This window comes from Fukomys damarensis, unplaced genomic scaffold (genome assembly GCF_012274545.1).
Source record: "Fukomys damarensis isolate Sample0158 unplaced genomic scaffold, DMR_v1.0_HiC HiC_scaffold_9, whole genome shotgun sequence".
Classification (NCBI taxonomy): Eukaryota; Metazoa; Chordata; class Mammalia; order Rodentia; family Bathyergidae; genus Fukomys; species Fukomys damarensis.
Window position 1 is genome coordinate 45,045,068 of NW_022900921.1, and position 16,668 is coordinate 45,061,735.

Here is a 16,668-nt window from a genome sequence, read left to right on the forward strand (position 1 = left end):
TTTTTTTTTTTTTTTTTTTTGCTTTATCTAAAAAACATTGCCGAATCCAAGATCACCTAGGTTTCCTCCTCTATTTTCAGAAGCTTGATGATTTTACATTTTACATTTAGGTCTTTGAGCCATTTTAATTGATTTTTATCAAAGAGTCCAAGTCAGTGCATGAGTGAAAAAAAAACATGTGCCTTCTCTCATTGAGTTGCCTTTGCTCCTTTGTCAGAGATTTGTAGTCTTTTTGTTGCTCTGTTTTGTTTTGTTCCACTGATCAGCTTGTCTGTTTTCTTGCTAATAACCACACTGCCTTGATCACTGTAGTTGTGTAGTAAATCTTGAACTCGGGAACTATTATTTTTCAGTTTTGTATTAACCACATTGAGTCTTTTGCCGCTTTGTGTAAATAGTTCACTGATATGCACAAAATAGCTTGCTGTGATTTTCATTGGGATTGCATTAAATGTGCACATGAAGTTGAGAACTAGCCATCTTGGCACTGTGAACATAGACTACCTCTCTTTTTTTTTGTTCTTTGATATCTTTCATTTGAGCTTTGTAGTTTTCTCTGACTATATATTGAAAAGGGATATTTTGTTTGATTTATGCGTATTTCTTTTTGTAATGTTAGTATAAATGATATTTTAAATTTCAAATTTTAATTGTTTTGTGGATGGTTTGTAGCATAGTGATTAACTGTTATATAAGAGCCTTGTATCCTGTAAGCTCACTGTAATCACTTACTAGTTTCAAGAGGGTCCTCCCCCATTCTTCGGTATTTTCTCCTTGACAGTTATACCTTCTGTAGGCATAGTTATTTCTTCCTTACCAGTCCTTACACATTTTATTTCCTTCTCTTAACTTCATTGGCCAGGACACCCATTTGGTGTTTAATAGTAGTTGTGAGATCTAGGGGAAGGCATCCAGTTCTCAGCATTTCAATATTAGCTCTTAAGTGTCATATAGATCACACTAAGGAAGTTCCTCTATCCCTCTTTTCCTGAGTTTTTATCTTTAACATCTTGATGTGATTATGCCTTTTCCTCTTTAGCCTCTTGGTGGGAATGTGTAGCTGCTTTTGCTCAATGTCAGTTTTCTGTTGCTTGTAGCAGAGGTGGTTCCTCTTTGTGACTATACCACATTTCTTCACTCATTCTGCTGTTGACAGAAACATTTGTGTGGTTTCCTGTTAGGGGCTATTGTGAACATTTTGTTCATCTGTTTTGAGTGCACACACATATATATTAGCATAGAAGATACTGACTGGATCATACATAGAGTGTGCAAATTTACTTTAATAGATAATGTCAAACTTTAAACGTAGTTCAACAGTATACAGTTTTTAGTTGCGCTACACTTTTTCTTTGATTTTGTTTTTAAATTCTAGACACTGATAGTTGTATGAATTTATCTGTTTATAGTTTTAGTAAGCATTCAGTATTGCTGGCCCTCTTCATGTATCTATGAGATAAACTTCATTTGCAAAATTCCCATTCTCATTGCTTTCCTAGCTTTTCCATTGGGTTATTTTTCTTTCTGTTTGACTTATTGGAATTTATTACATAGATGTGAATCCTTTGACGCCGTTTAAGTGATGCGCCTGTTTAATTTGTGACTGGCTTTTCCCAAGATTGAATTTCGGGCAATTGGGGACTGCTTTAACCTTTGCACTCATCTGTCCAAGGGGAGATTGCAGCTGCTCTAGAGGGTTTTGAGAGTCGAGTGGCAGAGTGCATGTAACAGTATCTTATAAGCTCTTTTAGTTTTGTTGTTGTACAGGTGTTTATTTGAACAAATATAGAAAAAGACCCCTTAATTTCTCCTATACTTTCCACCCATTAATAATCAGCATGGAAGACTTTGTGTGACCTAAAAAAAACGTGGCAGTTTCTCCTCTGCAGTGAGCAAGCAGTTAATTCTGCAGTGTAGACACCAGCTGAGTGCCCTGTAAGTCAGGTCACTTCTGACACTGCCTGTCTGATCAGTCCTTCAGGAGTGCCCTCCCCTCCACATCAGTCCAGGACTTGGGGAGTTGTGACCACCAAGGTATAAATGGGGCTTCACACAGTTCCCCTGCTTGGGTTCAAGAACAGCTTATAGGACTTAGAGAACTGTGTTTACAGCTTAATCATAAAGAACATTTCAAAAAATGTAGCTGAAGAGATGCATTATGTGGTGTGGGAAGGGTATGGAGCCTGACCCTCACCTCCGCTTGTTCTGCTATCTGCAAGTTCATCCAGATTCTGTCTTTGCAGCTTTCAGGAAGGCTTCATTCCATAGATATGATTGACAGAGTCATTGGCTGGTAGTGATGGGCATAAGCATCAGCCCCTCTGCACTCAGGAAAATCCCCACATTTAGTGTTGATGCTACAGAAGGGCTGCCAGCCACAGTCAGTCCCACAGTCGGGCGGGTGCTAGCATATAGGAAGTCACAGACTGTGATGATCCCAAGGATTCAGAGGGGCAACACATATTTCACAGTGTCACAGCATTCTGTATGGTTCATTAACATGATCCTCGGACATTTAAGTGTAAGTCTTTCTATGCTTTTAAAACCTTTCCTTCTAGGGCCGGGGATTTAGCTCAGTTGTTCCAGCACCTGCCTTGCAAGCGCAAGGACCCAAGTCCAATCCCTGGTACAAAAAAAAAAACCTTCCTTCTAATCATGCTGATACCCATTTATAATCTGTAGGGTTTCAGAGGTTCATCTGAATAGCTTAAATTGTGTTTGTTGGAAAACGATGCAAAATAATTTCTATAGGGGAAATGAGTTACTGTTTTTGAAATACTATTATTAATGATGATACCTGTTTTTAAGTACCTTTATAAGATATTCATATTTGTTTTACTAGGTAAAAAGGATAAGTTACGTGTCTACTATTTGTCCTGGTTAAGAAATAAAATCCTTCACAATGACCCAGAAGTTGAGAAGAAGCAAGGCTGGACAACCGTGGGTGATTTGGAAGGATGTGTCCACTATAAAGTAGGTGAGTTCTGAGCAGGTCGGAAGGGTTCAATTTAAAACTCACATGTTCTTTGAGGCTTGTCATAACATCCCTATTTCTGAAAGGTGTGGCGCCTTGCAGGCCTTGTGGTCCTGATGCCTGTTCCAGGCATTGTCCCACTGCCCCTGTTGCTTGTGAGCCTGTGCAGAGTTGGTCTCCTCTGCACACTCTGTCCTCAGTGTCCCCCACATCTGCAGTGTAGGATTCAGTTCAGTGACCTGTTTGAGGACACCTTGCCAGTGAATGCCAGCTGACTTGGTTCCTCCTTTAGCGCCAGTTCAGTCTATAGGACAGTGGATCCTGGGTGGTCACCTTGGCCCGATGGGGAGTGTGGCCCATAGCATTGCCACCTGTCACTTCTGACTGGGTGCACTGTGTGGTGTGCTGGCTGACAGACTGGCGGTGTTGCCCCTCCATGTGCATGTGGTGATGCCTGTGAAGGAAACTGCACAGGAATGAGACCTCATCAGTTCTTGTTTTATATGAAAAGATGATAAAAATACTGGTCCTGATGTTAGAAATAAAGGGGAAATAACAAACCAGCTGAATTAGAAGTTTTATGAGAATGATGATATATATGGGCCAGAAAGGGCTCTCTATACCTAAGACCAATTAACATTAGGAACTCATTGAATTTTGCTTTCTGTTTACATAGTTGTTTTCCTGTGTTTGTTGTGAAAGTACATACTATCATCAGTTCCTATGTAATAATCATTCATATAATCCTTAACAATGATTCCAGGAGCCCCCACAGTATTGGAATGATTCTGAGTGATAATTGGAACGTAGTACTGTATATCAGTGTCATCCCCACAGTATTGGAATGATTCTAAGTGATAATTGGAACGTAGTACTGTATATCAGTGTCATTTTGAGATTAGGACTATCTGTGTTGTGTTCATGGGAAATACTTTTATTTGTTGAAATATAACTAAAATCGTCTCAGGCTAAGTAGTAAGCATTTCAGAACAGCCCAGTGCTGTGCAAGTGGATTTCCTGCAGGGGCACAGTGAGGCTGGAGGGTTAAATTGTGCTAGGCTTCTCCTCAGGATGTAACCTGAGTTCTAGGGTTCTCTTGACATTCCATATCGGGAGAAATGTGGAGAAACAACTTTTCAGTGGTGAAAAGAGCCTGCCCCTGTTTCACACCTGCTGTTCTTACAGAATGAGTCATTGGTATTTTCTGGAGATGTGTGCATAATACCATCTGTTCATTATTTTAATGGTTGTCAACAAGAACAGAGGAGTATTTAAAGTATATTTAAGTCAATCAAAAGAACCTTAAAAAGTTCTTCAGTGGCCCTAGTACATTCCAAGTAACCAACAGCCATGTGCGTCTTGTAGCTGTAGTGTGAGCGATGCAGATAGAGTATATTGCCATCGTTTCAGTTAAATGCTAGAAGATGGTGTTGGTTTGGCCAGCCTTTTCTAGTCCTGTGTCTCTTAATGTCATAGTTTCTCTGATCAGTGACACTATATGGAATTTAACAGAGAGCCATCAAGTTAAGTCCTCTTGTGCACAAAGAACCAAGTAGTAGCTTGATGCTAATATAACTTGATAGAAGCCAGTGTTTCTAGAAGCAGAGTCCTGAGTCACTCATGGTCAGTGGCACCAGTTTTTAGCAGTTTCCTGAATGGGAGCATCAAAACAGCTGTGAAATGGGGGCAGATTCTTTTCACAGTTGCATCTCCTACTGCAGACATGGGAAGAACCCTAAATCTTGGGGGTTTAGTAGGTCAGGGAACGGCCAAGAGTGCTCTGTGACTTGGGCACAGGTCCTCTAACCCACTGACAGAATCAGAGCTCAGGAACATTGTGGTATTGCCTTCTTTGTTCCTTGGTTTGTGTGTGCCCCTTGTAGGATGAGGGGAAGCTACAGAGGAGTTCTCTTGCTTGACCTCTTGTCACACGATTTTAAAACCTCATCACAGATGAATCGTGTCCTTAGCCCTGTGAAATGAGACTGAGCCTATGAGACTTTAGGGTGGGGTGCATGGCATTGACCTTAATAATAAAAGTACTACTTGGAAACTAGTATTAGGAACACTAGTGAAAGTATTCATTGATGATGTCCCGAGTTTTAGAATTGAATCCAGTAGAGAAATGAAATGTGGGTGACACATGAAAGAATTGGGAAAGGAAGTGTGTGGTTTGGTCTCTCTGGATTTTCTTTTTCCCTGCTGGTTTGGATGAATCAACGGAAGGCATATTTATAGTCTGGAAGTGACAACTAAAAGAATTTAAAGTTCCATGCATCTCTTACCATATATATATATATTTTTTTTTCTCCCCCCCTTCAGTAAAATACGAAAGAATCAAGTTTCTGGTGATTGCTTTGAAGAGTTCTGTGGAAGTCTATGCATGGGCACCTAAGCCATATCACAAATTCATGGCCTTTAAGGTAAGGGCATGCGTAAGTTCATTGAAGAGTTGCATCAGCTGTGCAGGTTGCAAGGGGAGCAGGGAGTCAGTTTTAGAATCTGAACAGTTAACATTAACCGTCCAAAGCTGGGCATCAATGTGGCACATAGCTTTGCCCTATGAGAGGCCATTCTGATGGAAGATAATCACTTCAGTTAGCAGTTTTCCAATCCCTTAGATAATCAGCATGCTAACGTGGCAACAGAAAAGACAAAACACCATTTCCACCCTGCACTAAGCAGACCTTCAGCCTGCCATGGTGGAAAATGCCTGTAATCCCAGCACTCTGAGGCTGAGACAGGAGGATCACAAGTTCAAGCCTAGCCTAGGCACCGTTCAGTGATGTAGTAAAACCCTGTCTCAAAATAAAAAACAAGACTGGGGATGCAGTTTAGTGCAAAGGTCCCAGGTTCAATGCCCAGTACGAGCAAAAAAAATTTTAATTAAAAAAGGAAAAGCAGACCTTTAAAAAGAAGTGTGTATAAAGGTTTAAACATATTATAGGTGTGCTTTTGGTAACAACATATTCAAAAAAAGGCAGTTCTGGAGGGTATCTATTTGGTAGAGTACTAATTTTTAAATTATGGAGATTGTTAATGATACAAGCAATGTATATTTACATTAAATGGCAGTAAGTTAAAATATGTATAATTTAGTCTTATTTTTGTGTAAATAAAATCTGTAGATGCAACATACTAATTTTTGAGATGAAATGATTTTACTATTTGGAAGGTACAGAGATTTAGGAAAGTGAATCTGCTTTGTTTTAAAATTGGGACTGTTTTTGTTTGTTTTACTTGGGTATCTGGGCACAAGTCTACCTTTGGTAGTTAGGTTTCTAAGAGTTGTGGATAAAATAATTTTAGTAAGCTTAATGGTCTTTAGCATACTGTATTTAAATAAAGTTACTCTTCAAAAACAAAACTATAGAAAATTAGCAGTCATTATCTCTATAATTTTAATACTTTTTATAGCTGGGAATGGTGGCACATGCCTATAATCCTAGCACTTGTGTGAGGCTGAGGCAGGAGGATCACCTTGCATTTGAGGTCAGATTGGTTATATAGTGAGCTCAGGACTAGCCTGAACTATGTAACGAGACTCTGTCTCAAACAACAGCAACAAAATTCTTCTATAATTTGAGTTTATGCTAAGTAGAATTTTATGAAGATCTTAGTTAAAACAGCTACTACTCAGATAGAAATAAATTAGTAACATAATTTCTTAATGTTAGACACGCAACCCTTAGAATATCCGGGGCCCATTTCAGTGCAGGGCAAAAATTAAGTCTTCATTCCAAGTGCTTCTTCTTATTAAAATGGTTCTGATATGTTTTACTGGAGTTAAATTTCTATTGCTTGGAAAATTTACATTTTTGGATTGTTTATTGCTCAACTCCTCACTGAAACAGGATAAAGAGGCTAATTGTCACAAAAGCAGACTGTCTCCCACAGTCGGGCCTGGAGTCCTTTGTGCGCCAGGCCCTGTGCTAATTGCCTGAGCAAATCCGAAGTCGGTGCAGTGTCATTCATCGTTGCTGACATGGAAGGAATGAGGACCTGTGGCTGGACGGGACACCACAGCCTATCACCGCAAGTGGGGGTCTTTCTGGCTCACATGGTGACGAGGATGGTGGCACTGGCTAGATTCTCAGAGAGTGCCGCCTGTCACTTCTCACTCCTATGTTTCAGTGCTTGAGCACTGTGCTGCAGACAGCCTTGTTGTATTTCACACGTGTTTCTGATCGAGATGCAGGACATTAGTTGACAGTGTAGAATTCCTAGGCTAGGCAGGAGTTCCGTCCACAAGTACTAGAAGAAACATGTGCTGGGTGCCGATCAATAGACACTGCACTGTGTAGAGCACTTTGCCCTCTGATGGTTGCCAGCATGTCTGGGCCCCCACGTGTAGAGAATTCTGCTTCTCTCACGTCTGTCTCACTTCTCTCTGCAGTCGTTTGGAGAGCTGGTGCACAAGCCCTTGCTGGTGGACCTCACTGTCGAGGAGGGCCAACGGTTAAAAGTGATCTACGGGTCCTGTGCAGGCTTCCATGCTGTGGATGTGGACTCGGGATCTGTGTACGACATTTATCTACCAACACACGTAAGAAAAATTGCCGCCACTCTATGGCTGGTTGACTGGCTTTATTTTGTTTTGCTTTCTCCTCTGCTGTCTTAGTGAGCTAATGTGAACAGGACTTGCTCACATCCCCTTGGGGAGGGGTGAGTGTGTGAGCGATGTCTTGTGCCTGGTGGCTCCACTGTTTTGGCTCTGACACCTGCTACCAGCCTTAGCCCTTGCCTGACTCAGGACAGGGAGAGGTGGTTCCTGCGGGCAGAGTCCCCTGGGGCAGGTATGGTTCTCCAGGGGCCACCCGCCATGTGTTCCCAGGGCCTAGGAAGTGGGAGTCACTGTGCCACATATGACTTGTAAACTGTACCACATGGGCTCCAGAATGTCACACATTTGCCATGTACGTCCCCAGGGCTAGGGTCTGTGCATTCTCAGACCCTCTTACTGAGCTTTTGCTGGGCCGGAAACAGCACAAACACACTCCTGTGCTCTGTTCCTGTCCTCCAGATCCAGTGTAGCATCAAGCCCCACGCGATCATCATTCTGCCCAACACAGATGGCATGGAGCTCCTGGTGTGCTATGAAGATGAGGGCGTCTACGTGAACACGTACGGCAGGATCACCAAGGACGTGGTCCTGCAGTGGGGAGAGATGCCGACCTCCGTGGGTATGTAACCGGAGTGGAGCTTCTCTCAGCTGTGTCTCTGTCATGCTGGTTTGCATGCTCAGACCTTCTTCCAGCCACTTAAGAGTGGTTGCTGGAAACGTGGAAGGTTAGCTTGTAGACATGGAACTAGTTAGTCATCATCTATTTCAGAACAGAGTGCAAGTAATTACTGTACAACTTCTAGAACATTATCACAGTCCTTCATGTAAACCTGAAGGCATCCAGAGAACACCAGACATATTTTTAAGGACTCAGAGGAGGTGGAGAAAGGGCCGCGGTCAGCACTGAGAGCAGCAGTCACAGCTAGAGACTCCTGGCCAGTCTCTGGTCGTGTCGGGAGCAGAGCCTGATGTCTGAGGTCTCCAGGCTGCCAGTCTGCTCATCACTTCCCACCTCTGTCATAATTGGCCCTAGTGGTCACCTCTGAGATGATGAACACTTCAGGAAGCAGTTAATTTCACAGTCAGCTTAGATGCCTGTTTCCCATGCTAGGACCGGGGCCCACAGACACAAGTCCTCAGAAGCTGGGCTTAATGTATCATGCTCATCAGCTCTTCCTTTGACGCTTTCCTTCTCTCCTCTCCCTGAAAGCATACATCCGGTCCAATCAGACGATGGGCTGGGGTGAGAAGGCCATAGAGATCCGGTCCGTGGAAACCGGTCACCTGGACGGTGTGTTTATGCACAAAAGGGCGCAAAGACTCAAATTCCTTTGTGAACGCAACGACAAGGTATGGTTTCCCTGGGGCTTCTTTGGGGTTGCTACTACCTTTCAGCAGTAGTTTCTTTTCCATGGAGCTCGGTGATGAATTTCCTCACAGTTTTGATGGATGCTGAAAGAACTTGCTAGACACCGCCTCTCCAGTGTGTGTGTGGATGCAGAGACTGTACACTCACTGCATGCTCTCTCTTTCCTGTGTGCCTTGCAGGTGTTCTTTGCCTCTGTGCGCTCTGGTGGCAGCAGTCAGGTCTACTTCATGACGTTGGGCAGGACGTCTCTCCTGAGCTGGTAAAGCAGCACCATCCGGGCATTACCGACTCCAGAGTCTTTGAGATCCTGAGAACTTGGAATTCCTTGCAACTGGAGCTTGGAGCCGCTTGGTGCCACCGGGACAGCTGTGCACAGGCCTTGTGTGTTAGCCCCCCTTCTTTGCCAGCTCATCCCCGTTCTCTTCTTTTCCTTACTCAAAAATAAACCCAGGCTGTGTCGCTGCTGGTGCTCCTCCGATCTCCCACAGGTGCTAGAAGTGTCGGACGAGCATCATAGCAGTGCGCACCTCTCCCGCGGCTCCAGAATTTCTGTCTCTGCGAGACTCTGTCCTGTGGGCATCTGAGGTGGCGGTGATGCACGAGCCATCGGCTTTGTTGGCAGTGGCACAAGGGGGTGAAAAGCAGTGGTGTAAGGAGCAGTTTGCCGAAGCAAAGAGCAGATTTAATATAGTAACATTAACAATGTATTTAATTGACATTTCTTTTTTGTAATGTGACAATATGTGGACAAAGACGAAGGTGCAGGTTTAAGAAGTTAATATTTATAAAATGTGAAAGACAGTTACTAGGATAACTTTTTGTGGATGGGTTTGTGGGTGGGGTGGGTTAAGGTTCCCATTTTGTTTCTTTGCATATGGGGGGGTGGGTCCTGGCCAAGAACTCAGTCATTTTTCTGTGTACCAAGTTTTGCCTAACTCATGTGCAGGTGGTTCTAAAAAAAAAAGAAAAAAAATAGAAAAAAATGGATAAAGAAAATGTGTGCTTTTGTATAATGGCCAGAACTTTGTTGTGTGACAGTATTAGCACTGCCTCAGTTAAAGGTTTAATTTTTGTTTAAACCTAGAAGTGCAACAACAGTTTTACCACAGTCTGCACTTGCAGAAGAAAAAAAAATTCAACCTACATTTTTTTTTTTTGCCTACCTCATTGTTTTTAATGCATTGAGAGGTGATTTAGTTTATGTTTTTGGAAGAAAACATTAATGTTTAATTTAATCTTAATACCAAAACCATGGGATTGAAGTTTGACTGTTACTCTGTCACAGGTCCGCAGGCACAAGAGACACTGTCCTGGAGTGGGAATAGCCCATCTGCTTTCTCCTGCAGGAAGCAGAGTGCTCATTTGTCCCCAGTTGTGATTAAGGGGCAGCTATTGCCTACAACATACAAGATCTTGTTTGTTGATGGGCGGTTGGTAGCAGTCAGGTGGTCCCGTTCAGATGGTCACACAAACTGTTCAGTGTTGCAGGAACCTTTTCTTGGGGTGAGGGTGTGTCCCTTTTCTAAAAAAATGCAATGCACTAAAACTATTTTAAGAATGTAGTTAATTCTACTTATTCATACAAACGGCATCTGCCTGTGTTTAGGTGTAATATTGAAGCCCTGGCTTTTCTTGTTTTCTCACTTGCTCTGTTTTTTTAAACTAATTTTACTTTATGAATATGTTCGTGACATTTGTAATAAATGTCTTGAGTAATAACTGGCTTCTGGTTTTGTGCTGTCGCCTCATCCCTGTGAGGACACCTTGGTCTCAGGAAGGACGTCATTTAGCGGTCTGACTTTGCCCCTCGCCTTCCTCCCACTTTGTCTCAAGTGGGATTGGTGTGGGAAGCCACTCCACACGGAGCTCCCCAGGCAAAAGCCTCGGATTTCCCAGGCCTGCTCTTCTTCCTTTGTGGTCAATCTTCTATAGTATGAAAGTGGAGGCTCTCCCTCTTCCCTTCCAGACATATCCACCCTGCATTGTGAAACCTCTGTATGGCCTCCCTGCCCGCTTGGTTCTGTTCTGACAGCCAGCATTCTCATCCTTCTGGGCATTGCTGTCGTCGAGGTGCTCACTTAACTGTGGAGATCAGCAGAAGATGCAGAGAATGGACGGGTGTGTTTACGCACCGGGACAAGGTATCTGAGGAAGGCTTGCTTACTTTGGGAGGGACAAGGAGGTGAAGTGGTTTTTCCTTTGTGTGACTTTGGAGGCATGTTAATGGCCAAAGCAGAGAGAACTGTTCTTGTGTACTGGTTTGTAGTTTACCTAGACTTGAAGAGTTGATCTCCCTGGTGAAAAGAACTTGGGATATCTGACACCACTGCTGAAGAACTGCAGTCAGCACCCACTTCTGCTGTGGTCTCCTCTCTGCCGTTAGGGTTTTCCTAAGATGAAGGAGGCCACGGTAAGGATTGTAGCAGAAAGAGCAGCTTGGGAACGGCTCCTGCCCTGGCCCCAGAGAGCCACAAAAGGTGGGCAAGTGACTCTGAAGGAACCCAAGGACTGATGCCAGTACAAAGGAAGTAGCATAGGATGTGGCATTGTGCCTTCCATGTCTACATGCTGCAGGTGCAGAGTAGGAATCAGTGGAGTTTGCAGATCCTACAGGAGGCTTGAGAAGTTTCCTCCAGAGGCTGTGGGAAGGAGTCTGCTGAGATCCAACCTGTGTCTGAGCCAGGCCCCCAGCCACACCCTCTGGGTGTCTGAGTTGAAGAGGATTGATGAGCCCATTGCCAGCCTAATGTCCCCCTCCTGGGTGGGCTCTGGGCACTGTTCTCCACCATCTCCCCTCTTGGGAACCCCATTGAGCTGGGATGGCTCGGTGCGGGCCCTCTGAAGTTTCTCATTAAAGGTCGTGAGCTGTGGAAATTTCAGCTTCCTCTAGGGCAGGAATGATGATGATCTCCCCCTTCTCTGGGATAGTGATTTCTCACAAAAGTGCCAATAGGGCAAGATGGTGAGCAGAAACTGTCCCACTGCTTCATAGAGAGCTGAGGTCCCTGCCCTAAGCAGAGACTGCAGTTAACACAAAGCGGCTCCTGGAATGGAGTTTTACTGAGATGCACTTCTAGGTATAGCTCCTAGGAACCTAGAGTCCCTTCTTAACAGTCAGGCTCCCGAGTCCAGGGTCCAGAGCTTGGAATGGGGTTTGTTCTAGGGAACAGCTGCAGGGACTGAAGATCAGTCCCTGCCAGCCACAGCCGGGCTGCTGCTGGGCGTCCTGCCTAGAGCCCAAGGTGTAAGTTGAGGTGCCCAAGCTGACCTCTCAAATGCATGTGTGCCCAGCCCTAGGAAGGCATGTTGCTGCCTTGCTGAGCAAGGCCTGGGCAACTGCATGCAGCTGTCATGGTGATCAAGATGCAAGGTGACTGTTGCTATGAGCACCACCTGGCACAAAGGCGCCTGGTGAATACAGGATAGTGTTCTCATAGACCTCATGCACCAGGTCTGCCACTGTGCAACTCTGGCTCTTCCCCCAAATCAAAATGACCAGGAATGGGAAAGGTTTTGAGGTGGCCACAGCAGCACAGTGAGACACTCGGGAAAGAGGACTTCTGGAACTGCTGCAGAAAGCGGCAAGAACAAAGGGATGAGTGTGCTCGAAGATGGGCCGGATTTGAGTGGGACCAGTGGCGGTGTCTCTCTGTACCACAGCTCTTTAAGCATAGATAGCTTCCATCACACCCCAGGTTTCCTGTGCCTCTTTTTGGCACAGAAGGTGTTTCCTCAGTGCTGCTGGAATCCTGTTCCTGGCCTCCCTGGCAAGGTACATTGTTGAGTAAGAGTAGAAATGAGTAGACTTGTGGGAACTTGGCAGCAGTTGGGTCAAACCAATTGAGCAATGATGGTATCATGAGCAGTGTCCAGATACGGTGGGTCATAGGAGTGTGGGCTGGGTGACTTGGGGTGCTTGCTCTGTGCTTGAGGTTGAAGCAGGATCTCCAGTTACAGTGCAGGAGTCAGGCTTTTTGAGAAGCGCAGCACAGAGCCTCCAGTAGAACTTGAATTTGGGACTGCGGCTAAAATACAAGAGCAGTGTCCTGTGACAATCACTTGGAGACCCTCGTCCTGGAGTCTGGAAAACACCCCTGCATTGCATGAAGACCCCAGACGCAGGGCAGTGAAGACTGGTGGGAAGAGGCAGTGAGCACATCAACCACACCTGCCCAGTCCACCCTGCCTTGGGGCTGGTGATAGGGTTGGGACAGCCAGGAAGTGCACTTTGTGTTTGCTGCCCCTGGTGCTGCGTGGGCTGGGTAAACACAAGCCCCCACCCAGGAAGGCAAGAGACCGAGTCCCTGCCTGTTGATTCTGCTTGGAAGGACACCAAATGGCTGGGGCCAAGTGGCAGAGCCAGGGCAAGCAGACGGGACAGGTCAGGATGAAAGACTGTCACAGTTGTCCAGAGGATGAAGCAGGTGGTTCCGGCACTGGCCAGCCCATGAAGCTGGAGGGACAGTGGGAAAGGAAAGGCCCAAAGTCCCTTTGTCCCGCAGTTCCAGCCTCACTGAGGTGACTTGGTGTAAGGGTTGGGACAGCAAGGTGGGGTGACTCAGGAGCCCTGCCCTGTCCCCTCGCCTGGGTGTCCACCTCCCCAGGGCTCACTGCAGAGTTGGGGATACCCAGGTAGGAGGTCCATCTCCCTGGCTGACCCGCAGCTGCCTTGCTGTGACCTGGTGCAGGAAACACACAGGTCCCGTGGGGTTCCAAGTTCGGGCCTTGAGCTTCTCAGGGCAGTCAGGTGTCCAAGTCATAAGAACAATGACTGCTTGTTCTGCGCCAGGCCCTTCAGGTTTCCACCCTTGGTAAGTGTGGGATGCCAGCATAGAAAACCGAATGAAGAACTGGTGTGGAGTCTGAGTTCAAATCTGTGATGTTTTAAGCTGGCTGTGGAGGCTGAGGCAGGAGGAGTGCAGTGAGTCTGAGGCCAGCCCGGGCTACACAGTGAGGCCCTGTGTCTCCAAAAAAAACAAAAAAACAAAACATCAACAATATATATAATTCTTTTTTAAGGTCAAGCAATGAGAACTGATTCTCTGCTGCTCGTGTTTATAGATATTTGCCAATAGCAGCAGCAAATTTATTTTCATTTTTATTTCTTTAATATGGAGAAAATTCTGATGCCCACATAATTTTTGCACAGTCAACCTTGCAAGAAAAGAATCTAAAAGGTGTATGAAGTCCAGGAGGAGAGGTGGCACATCCCTGTAATCACAGGTACTCCGGAAGCTGAGGCAGGAAGACTGCAAGCCTGGGCAGCTTAGATCTTACCTCAGAATTTTAAAAAGGTTGGTCCTGTAAGGCATTGCCTCTGTATCCAGTGGTGTCCAGTATGTTGTCCAGTACTGAAGAGGGGGGAAAAAACCTGCAGTCTACAGTCATGGGATACTTTATAGCAACTCAAGGGTATCAGGAAAAACTTGAAAGATGTGAACAGCAATGAGTCACTTGGTTACATAAACTCATTTTTGTCTGTCTCGTGCAAGATAAATCAGCTGTTTAATTGTGTGCATTTGAGAATTATTAATATATTTAACAATTCAGTATGTGTTGTACCAAGCCAGCGAGTATACCACATACCGGGACACAGATAAGACTGAAAGAAGTTTATTTCACATGTGTGGACTCCATTCTCTAAGGGAAGTGCGGTCCCATTACAGGGTTGTGTATAGGTTTTATAGGGTTTACAGCCATGACCTCATTCAGGTGGTTACATTTCATTTATAGATACACGAATCATGGTCACAAGGCAGTTAACTTTCAACCCAGACGAAACAGTTCTTTGCTGTTGGGGAGTTTACCTTGAAGATGCGCCTAGCTATCCTAGCCCATAGGAAGGGGATGCTCAGGGTCAGGAAAGCAAATGCTAACAATGGTTCTTTCATTTAGAGACTTTTATGATCAGTTGGCTCCAGTCTCATTGGAGCTCAAGATATTGCTGTGCCCTTTTATCTCAGGGTAACGCCAAATGGCTCATTCAGCAATTAGTGCCTTCGGTGCCTATTAGTTTTGAGCTGAACAAACAAACTGCTGTTAGAGACAGCAGAAGCCATTCTACATTGTAACACTTTATGGGTTTTTGCTATTCATAAAAGTTTTCCCTATCATTCCTCCCTTTGTTTTGGGGGTAACTCCTTACCCCTTGTTATGTTCGTAGCAATTTTCATTATTCCACAAAATTAGCTTCTGATAATGTTGGGCAGCAGCTACTCTCTGATGTATGAGTTTTGATATCCATTTTTCCATGCAGGGACCAAACATGAGGATGAACAATATAACAATAATTGGTCCTTGAGGGTGCTGACCCAAGCTTTCCATCCAGACGAGGCCAAAATTGAATGTTGTGATCTCGGTACCTGTTGTTTGATAAGGGGAGGGGTGCACAACAGTCTCTGGGGTCATTAGCTGGCCAACAAGGAGTCACTTTATAGCTCAGTCAGGTCTCATGGTATGGTCCAGAATATCCCAACATGTGTCAGTATTTCTGAGCCACCCCAATGCTGCAAGACTGTCCCCAGGTGAGCATGCAGGACCCTCCCTGGAGCATTCACTAGGTACTTAGGGAGCCACTGAGACCAGAGGCTGGGCCCCCCTCAGAGTGTCTGACTCCCCAGGCCTGAGTGAAGCCACTAAATTTGATGTCTAGCAAATTTCTAGGGGGCCTGGGGACCCCACATTGAGAACCAGAGTTTTATAGAAAATTGTTATTAAAAATAGAAAAATTAATCCCAGCCTCGGGAGGCTGAGGCCCGGAGGAAACTCGTGAATTCAAGGCCAGCCCATAAAACATAGTGAAACCCTTTCTCAAAAGCAAGAGACGGCGGGGGTGCATAGGCACAGGGTACAGTGGAGGAGAACACAGCAAGACAGCAGTATCCCCGCCCTGAGCAGACTCGGGGAGCTTAACCCTGCGGTCCCTGGGCCTTGGCTCCCAGCCCCAGGGTTGCAGGAAAGCTGAGCAGAGCATGGAAGGGCGGGAGCTGCCTGCAGCTGGCACAGGGGCGTGGGGAGGGGTCACAGGGCCTTGGAGAGGCAGGGTCCGGGGGACAAAGGCCACGGGGAGAAACAGCAGCTTCCAGATGTCTCCGGAGCCGCTGGGTCACCGCCCCCGGGTCAACCCTGCAGCACTGCCTGTCCCTCTCCAGTGGCCCTGGCAGCACTGGGCCTGGTGCCCACAATCCACCAACTCTCACTGTGGGAAGTATAAAGCGTGTGCAAATACCAGAAAGAATACACCCGGAGTCTCCAGCACTCTGCCTCAGCTGTTACCAGCTCCCACTGGCAGGTTCCCACCCACCATCTTGGACTGTGGTTCTGAAGCAATTCCTATACCTGACACCATTTTATCTCTAAAAACCGCAATGTCTCACCCATTTCCAAATTCACTAAACATTACCACATTAAATCTAACACATTCCTGAATTCCATCAAATAGTTGTTGAGTCAAATGACCCTGGTAGTCATGTGTGTGTGTGTGTAACAGTATGTTCGGATCAAGGTTGAAGTAAGTATGTTCCTTACTTTTGTGAGGACTGCTTTTTTATTAGTTTTTAGTTTATCTTTTTATTTTTTAGTAAACAGCAAATGTGTTTGTTTTTGTATTTATCCCTCACAAATCTCATGTCTTCCCACATTGCTTTGCACATTTAATAATATATCCCTGAGGTAGGCATGGTGGCACATAACTGTAGCCCCAGGACTCAGAAGGCTGAGGCAGGAGGATCACAAATTCAAGGCCAGCCTGAAATCCTTAGC

The 16,668-nt window shown here is 45.3% G+C and overlaps 1 protein-coding gene across 8 annotated transcripts in view; it reads left to right on the forward strand.

Moving 5' to 3' along the window:
• Window positions 1-10,591, forward strand: part of Map4k4 (mitogen-activated protein kinase kinase kinase kinase 4) — a 157,350-nt gene extending 146,759 nt beyond the window's left edge. For 4 of the 8 annotated variants that reach the window (XM_019209428.2, XM_019209431.2, XM_019209432.2 and 1 more), the window contains 6 exons: window positions 2,843-2,977; window positions 5,297-5,397; window positions 7,371-7,520; window positions 7,998-8,157; window positions 8,749-8,888; window positions 9,087-10,589. In XM_019209428.2, the coding sequence (XP_019064973.1) occupies window positions 2,843-2,977; window positions 5,297-5,397; window positions 7,371-7,520; window positions 7,998-8,157; window positions 8,749-8,888; window positions 9,087-9,170 (770 nt within the window). In that variant the 3' untranslated portion in view covers window positions 9,171-10,589. Of the gene's footprint in view, window positions 1-2,842; window positions 2,978-5,296; window positions 5,398-7,370; window positions 7,521-7,997; window positions 8,158-8,748; window positions 8,889-9,086 lie in introns of all 8 variants that reach the window. The other 4 variants (XM_019209427.2, XM_019209426.2, XM_019209430.2 and 1 more) reach the window with 2 other exon arrangements.
• The last annotated feature ends 6,077 nt before the right edge of the window (window positions 10,592-16,668 follow it).